The following is a 7,399-nucleotide window of genomic DNA, read 5'->3' on the forward strand; positions in this document are numbered from 1 at the left end:
CACAATACTTTTGCTGAAGGTATATCAAACAACTTGAAATTGTTGTTTTCCGCCATCTAGTGTCATAAAACATGAATAACTGCACCTTCAGTTTCTCGTTTCAGTAGTACATTTCTCACAAAGTTTACTGATCTGATTATCAATTTTTTATTCAAGTCAGTATATATTTTTTTTTTTTATTGTAAAATCTTTTTCCTTTCCTTTCAAAAGTTTCATAGTTAATATTTCAACGTGGTTTAATCAGAGCAGAGGAGTTCAAACACTAAAAAGAAACAGAAGTATAATCCATTTAAATTTGTTCTTTTATACAAATAAACAATATTACAACAATTAATTTACATTTGTACGTACAGAATGACAGTGCTACACGTTACAGCTCCTCTACAGGGCTTTTAGATGCCAAATATTGTGATTTAATTATTTATTTGTATCTTAATAGAAGGAGAAAAAAAAATCAAAACCCTACCAAACTGGTTTAAGGCCACTTAACTAAAACAGACCACTGGGCTGCAGGCATTAAAGCCTCATGTAAAGTGTCAAGTCTTTGTAGCTCTGGATGTCGATGTGCTTGTTAAAGTTGAGCAAATAGCAATCTTGTTAACCTTCTGTAAACAGCACAGTGGACAAGGAAGAAAAACTAACTCTGATGAGGCACTTTTGGAACATTTTCCAGGATTTTCTCTGATGTTTGGACATAATAGATAAAATACGACATGTTCACCTGATTATCTGTGTAAAAAATCCTTTCCAAAAGGTCTTTATGGTACCAACGCTAAGAGTCAGTAAATATAAATATTTCAGCTGTCTGTGAGAGTTCATGTTAACAGAGTTTTTGAAGCTTGTGTGCAAGAAACTGTTTAAAATGAGTCACTTGCATGTGGATAAGACAGTCCTCATTTCTGAAGAGCTGCTTCCAGTCCAGCTGAAAAGATGTATTATTATGAATCAAAAAAAAAGAAAAAATCTGCATCCAAATCTGAATTAAACATAGAAACTCCTGGACGAGTGAAGAGGACGGAGGAACTTTTAAATACGTAGAAGCGTTGGCCGAAGCTTCTCTGCAGACAGCTGATACTGCTGCTGTTTGATGATGTCCAGAGAGTCACTGAGAACCTGCAGAGGCAAGAAAAGAAAAAAAAAAAACAGTAATTAACATTTAACAGTGTTAATTCCTTCTAAAGACACACCAAAACAATTAATGGCAGGTCATGAAATAGAAACCAAATCGGACTTGCCTTTCTGGTGTGCTGTGGCAGAATGACTCCATCGTCCCACATCCTCCCGGAGGAAAAGAAAGCCGAGCTTTCCTCCTCCAACCTCCTGTTCAGCTTCTCCTCCTGCTTCTTCTGCTCGCCCTCCTGCTCATCATCGGGAGAAAGCAGAGAGGCAGCGTGACCCGGAGCCGTCATGGACACTCTGGCGTTGGGCCACAGGAACAGGAAGTTGGGGTCAAATGCCCGTCCGCACTGGAGACACAACACAAACAAGACCGCAAACTTAATCTTATTTGAGCATACTGCATGATCATTTTTATAAAATAACAGCCAACGTATATGTACAACACTAAATGGGTAAAATAAATAAATAACATCGAATGTTTCAATTAGATTTTAGTCAATTTAGGAGCATCTGTTTTTTTTTTTTTTTAGAGCAGAGAGACATCACCTTGAACTTTGGTCCGCTTTATTACTCTTCTATGTTTGGATCCAACAAAAGTGTACACCTGCTCTTATTTTTACAGAATTCATATTTGTTTAAGGGAAAGTGAGTGGGACAGACTAATAAAGGCACTGATGTTACTGAAAAGTAGAGATGTTTTTACAACTGTAATCGGTGTATGTAGCTTGTTTAGAACTTTATGTAACAGATGAAACGATAAAATAAATTATTTTTTTGGTGTTAATACTGATCAGCTTCATTGTGTTTGCGACGTATAAAAATCAAGGGTATATTCAATAACACATTCAAAATAACTTGAGACGAGCAAAAAAGACAGATAAAGATGTTTCAATTAGTTTGTTTCTATTTCTAGAAACAAACGAGCAAAAAAAGACCCGAAACATCTGGATCAATACTGATCAATACTCACTTGGCATCAACACAAAAGGTTTGTATTTGTAGGTTTTCAGGCTGCACATGATTCATGCTTTCAGGTTAAGGGCCGTTCACAGAGTCGCTCACCATAGCATAGCTGTCGGCGCCATGGCAACCACCAATCACCACGGTGATTTTAGGGACAGCGGCACATGCTACGGCTGACATCATCGAACCCTGAGCCTTCAGACGATTACTGTTCATCTCTGCCTGGATGAAAAGCAGAGAGAATAACGATCAGAGACGAAAACAAAGAAAGAAAAGGGTTTTCCACCGTTATACGACCTTAAAAATTCAAAAGGCTAAACTTTATTCCAGAAAGATTTGCATTTCTGAAGCTGTTTTTAATTATTTATTTTCAGCATTTTTTGCACTTCTCCACAACCTCTGAGTCGGACAGCCTGTTTGTGATTTTCTGTGAATGGATACCTGCTCCGTGGACAGTGTTAGTGGTGCTGCGGGAGCCGTGTTCTGGAGGAAGACGAGTGGGACGTCTCTCTGATCACACAGCTGGATGAAATGGGTTCCTTTCAGTGCAGCCTTGTTTGAAAGCTCTCCGTTGTTGGCTACTATTCCCACCAGGTTGCTAGAAAAATACACACACCACATGCTCTATTGTCTTTAGACTCCCCAAGTGATTAGAATTGATTTCAAAGTGTTAGTGGTTTATAGTGAAAGTGAGGGATCCGTTGTATCCCACAATAGAAAACTCATATGACCTCACACTAGAAGAAATCGACTTATCTATTGTGTACCCATGTATCTTTGCAAAGCCAGTGACGAGAGTGGTTCCATAGCGAGCTTTAAACTCCTGGAAGCAGCTCCCATCTGTCAGCCGACTGATTATCTGGACAGACAAAGAAGTCGTTAGTGTGTAATTCAGGGATACACAACGTGAGGTCTACGACTACTCGATCCACACAGCCAACAGCTTTGTGTGTTTGTGTTGTCGTCTGCCGTACCATTTTAACATCCAGGCTGTATGTGTAACTCTGAGGAGCGAGACCCAGCAGCTCCTCTGAGCTGTAAAGCGGCTCCTCTTCTGCTTTCCTCTTCGTCATATCCTCCTCTTCCTCAGGCAGTTGGAAATTGAGGGTGGATATGATGTTTCTAGTGTAAGTGAACGCCTCCTTTTCCTCCCACGCAAAGTGGTCCACACCCCCACTCACCCTGGGGGGGGGGAGAAAAAACCCAGGGTCACTTGACAGACGGGGATGCAAACTTCTGTTTGGGGGTTTGTTTGATTTATGGACCTACTCGGCGTGAAGCCTGGCTCCTCCCAGGTCTTCTGGTGTCACCTCCTCTCCTGTAGCAGCTTTCACGAGTGGAGGTCCTCCCAGGAAAATGGTTCCTATCCGGTGCACCATGACCGTCTCCTCCGCCATTGTAGGGATGTAAGCTCCACCCGCTGTGCACGAGCCGCAAACAACCGCCACCTTAAATATTAAGGATTTTTAAATCAACACAGAATGATTGGAACTTTTGGTTTTACATGGACTTAATGATCTTGGCATATATAGAAAATAATTGATCATATTTAGTTTGAGAAGGGGTAGCACGATAGCTTGGTGATTAGAACTGTTGCCTCGCAGCAAGAAGGTTCCTGGTTCGAATACAGAGAGGGGTAACAGTTGTGTGACCACTATGCACTAAATAATAATGTATGTGCAATGCATTGCATGTGTATTCTGCTTTAGTTTTATGATTACTGGTGCTTTTCCAAAAAACTTAAAAGAAAAACACATTTGTTTTAAATGATAAAAAGTCTGTAAGTATGGCAGATTTAAAAGAAGAAAAAAAAACTTTTCATAACCCCATATTAACCATGTTGTGTAAACTGTACACTTAACTGGGCCCATTCGCTGCACAGTTTCATCATTTTTACCAGTTACGATACAGTTACATCCCAGACGGTCTTTAAACGCAGTAAAGGAGTAGAAAATGGACACAGTTCCTGTAGGGCAAACATTAAAAAAAGAAGGGAACTGTTGTCCAAGACGGCCTTGTGTAATTAAATGAAATGTTGAGCATTCCATGGTGTTATTTTGTAGACCCAGAGTTCAAAACAGAATTATCCTACAAATGTTCAATTAATTCTCGACATCAGCTAATTCAGTATAAGGTTACACATAGACTTTATTATTCATGTGCTACTTGGCACTTAATTTTTTTCCTCATCCTCTTCATCATTATGCATGAAATACAAACAGTCAGATAGTACCCTGGCTCCTGTTGTATGATTTTCACACCAGACTTCATGGGTTCAAGGACCCAACAACTGAAATCATTGTGTGAAGTTTCCCATTTTGTTCTGAGGTTTATGGACACGATCTCCCACCCAAATCAGACACAGGTCTCCTTGATGGGTCTCAAAAGCTTGATATTAAGCAGCTGGGAGGTTCTATCTATCCAGTATGGAATAGATGCTAATAACGTCATTCTCAGAGTCTGGAATAAAGACACACCTCCAAGTTCGGAAGCTCTCATACACCTTACATACGGAGGAAATTTGATTTCAAGTCTCAGGAAAACCAGACAGACTTCATCAGATATTGCACCCGTGTCTTGATTACATCACATTGTGGAGAGAAGCCTCATGACACCTCAATGTTTTTCCTGTATCTGCCTATCTGTCCCCTTGTAATAACAAAAAAGATGTAATATGATTATATCTACAGAAATGTTCCTTTTACAGCACAGATTGTTTTTGTCTTGGTTAGGGGTGGGACAGGTGGTGAGGAAGGAGTAATAGTTTGATCTTTGCTTTCACATTTAGTTTTATATATTTGAAAATGAATAAATAAAGTAGAACCCCAACTCCACATCTTTATCTCCATCTAACTTAAACTTCAAGTTAGGCAACATTTACTATAAATATACATAGATGTGGCAAAAAAGTGATATGTTAAAGTCTTTAGGAAAACGCTTTTAAAGCATTTAAAACAAAAAAAAAGTCACAATGAATCTCTTTGAACACATTCCAAACGCCATAACCTTCTTACCTGGGGGATCTTCATGGCAGACATGATGGCTTCATTGTAGAATGTCCTTCCGCCCTGGTTCTTGTCAGGAAAGATCTCTGACTAGACATCAATACACAAAAAGGGAAATGGAAAATAAATATCATCCAATCTGATTCAGTTAGCAGTCATTCTTCTGAGAAAACACTGTTCACGTTTTGATCCTAAATGCTGATTAAATCCTAGCTGTGCATGTGAACCTGCAGTGGTAGAAAAGCTCCGCCAGAGTCGACCAGGTAGACACAAGGCAGGCGGTTCTGGATTGCTATTTCTTGTGCTCGTAGTTGCTTCTTCACTGTGATTGGATACGCTGTGCCACCTTTCACAGTTGCATCGTTGGCAATAAACACGCACCATAGCCCATTGATCCTGCCGATGCCTGAAAATATACACACACACAAACAAAAACAACTGAGAAAAGTAGGAAATAAATAGAGTATAAAAAACCAACATCGTTGTACAGGTAAGATTATGAAGTCTACAGTCAGAAGAAAAGATACAGGATTGTAGCTGGAGGTTTCTAACCGGTCAGACAGCCAGCTGAAGGGATGTCCCCGTATGCCAGACCCAAACCAGCAAATGGCGAGAGCTCCAGGAATTCCTCGTCATCCAACAGGAGCTTCAGCCGATCACTAACCAGCAACTTCCTGTTTCTCTGAGTGTGTCTGGATATGGCGTTCTCCCCTCCCCCTTTCCTTACCTTCTCCCTGAACTCTGTGTACCTATCAGAGAAAAAAAAGAGCTATAGATAAGAAATATTTTGTATCTTTTTTTCTATAAATATATACACACACATATACATATTTTATCATGAGATATTTTTTAATTAACAGAACAAGACAAAACACCCATATAAATACTCTCATAATCCATTTTTTCCTCATATTGTCTTCTTTAGCGGATTTCAAAGAATTTAAAACAAGTATTTCACTTTTAAATAACATATAATTCAATTAAATTATGAACTGGAAAGATTAAGTTGAGCAAATCTAATAAAAAGCTGAAGGCGTTTGCTGCTGACCTGAATAAAACCTACTTCTTATGGCAGGCGATGCTGTTTCTCAGGTTTGCTTCATACACGTGACGCTGGATGGGCTGCAGAGGCAGGTCCAGCACTGGGAAGAGGCCACGTAGAGCTCTCCTCTTCCCGACCGTGGAGCTCATACAGCGGACTGAACCCTGCCAGTGCTGCTCAGCAAACCTGTGGTTCAAGAGTTATACGAAAAAAGAAACTTCAAAACTTGATATTTATTCGATAACCAAGAAAAATATGACAATCACAAAGCAGAACTTGGCAATCTGCAAAAATGTAAGTTGTGTTATGCTACTGTATAAAAAAATTATAATGATAACAATAACAATAATGATCCTGTCAGAGCTGCCTGAAGGAGACCCCTCTGTCTTTGCTATCTGCCTTGAGGAAGGCCTACATGGCCGAAACATGTTGGCATTTTAACTTTTTCTAGGCATTTTAACTTTCTGCAAGCCATGATTTAATAAAGGCCTTTTATATTTTTCCAACTTCTTGAGTGCCTCGGCTTTTTCTTGTTTTTGAATCTTTTGGATCCCCATGCCGAAGAGCACCTGAAGTACACTCTTTTTTACACCCAGCAGCACTCCATGCATTTGTAGTTGCCTTAATGATCCTGTTATGTTGTCAGTAAATAATCTATTTGATAATATTTTTAGAAAACCTGGATTAACACGTAATAATGACTGTATTATGATATATGCTTTACATAAACAGTATAAATGTACATATTTTTGTCCCTAAATGGCAAAGAAATAGCACTCAGATGAAAGACTGCACTGATTTTATCTACCTGGTATGAGTTGTAATAAATAAATAAAGAAAGGAAAAGTTTGGAAACCTTCTTGGTCAATAGATAAGATGTGTTCTTTCTTTGTTTTTTACTGATTACATTTATTTGTTGTATTTTATAACCCACGTGGGCATGCATGATATATACAGGACAAAAAAGTTAAATGCGCTTTTATAACTGTCATTTTATTACTTACATAGTACATATTTGTATTTTACCAGAATATTGACCATTATCACGTTTGCTGAACTATTAATTAAATACAAAAGTGAGGACAATGTGCCACTTCTGTAGCTCTGTCAGGTCAATGATGAAACAACAAGCTCTAGTGTCTTTTTCTTCTAAATAATATAAAATAAATGAATATACTCATAAGTGAACGTTTTTGTAATTAGTTATAGTTGACTTAAACTTGTCAGCTAAAGTGTGTCAAAGGTCGTCTGAAGGCGCCTCCAGTGACAT

At 38.8% G+C, this 7,399-nt stretch overlaps 1 protein-coding gene across 1 annotated transcript in view; it reads right to left on the reverse strand.

Moving 5' to 3' along the window:
* Positions 1-284: 284 nt before the first annotated feature.
* The window catches only part of LOC133458569 (methylcrotonoyl-CoA carboxylase beta chain, mitochondrial-like), a 7,299-nt gene continuing 184 nt past the window's right edge, over positions 285-7,399 (reverse strand). The window contains exons 2-12 of the mRNA XM_061738602.1: positions 6,151-6,315; positions 5,640-5,836; positions 5,315-5,493; positions 5,097-5,177; positions 3,352-3,530; positions 3,057-3,264; positions 2,850-2,941; positions 2,524-2,680; positions 2,182-2,304; positions 1,236-1,466; positions 285-1,113 (exon numbers count right to left, since the gene is read on the reverse strand). Of these exons, the coding sequence (XP_061594586.1) occupies positions 1,027-1,113; positions 1,236-1,466; positions 2,182-2,304; positions 2,524-2,680; positions 2,850-2,941; positions 3,057-3,264; positions 3,352-3,530; positions 5,097-5,177; positions 5,315-5,493; positions 5,640-5,836; positions 6,151-6,315 (1,699 nt within the window). The 3' untranslated portion in view covers positions 285-1,026. The remainder of the gene's footprint in view (positions 1,114-1,235; positions 1,467-2,181; positions 2,305-2,523; positions 2,681-2,849; positions 2,942-3,056; positions 3,265-3,351; positions 3,531-5,096; positions 5,178-5,314; positions 5,494-5,639; positions 5,837-6,150; positions 6,316-7,399) is intronic.

Source organism: Cololabis saira, chromosome 13, assembly GCF_033807715.1.
Source record: "Cololabis saira isolate AMF1-May2022 chromosome 13, fColSai1.1, whole genome shotgun sequence".
NCBI lineage: Eukaryota > Metazoa > Chordata > Actinopteri > Beloniformes > Belonidae > Cololabis > Cololabis saira.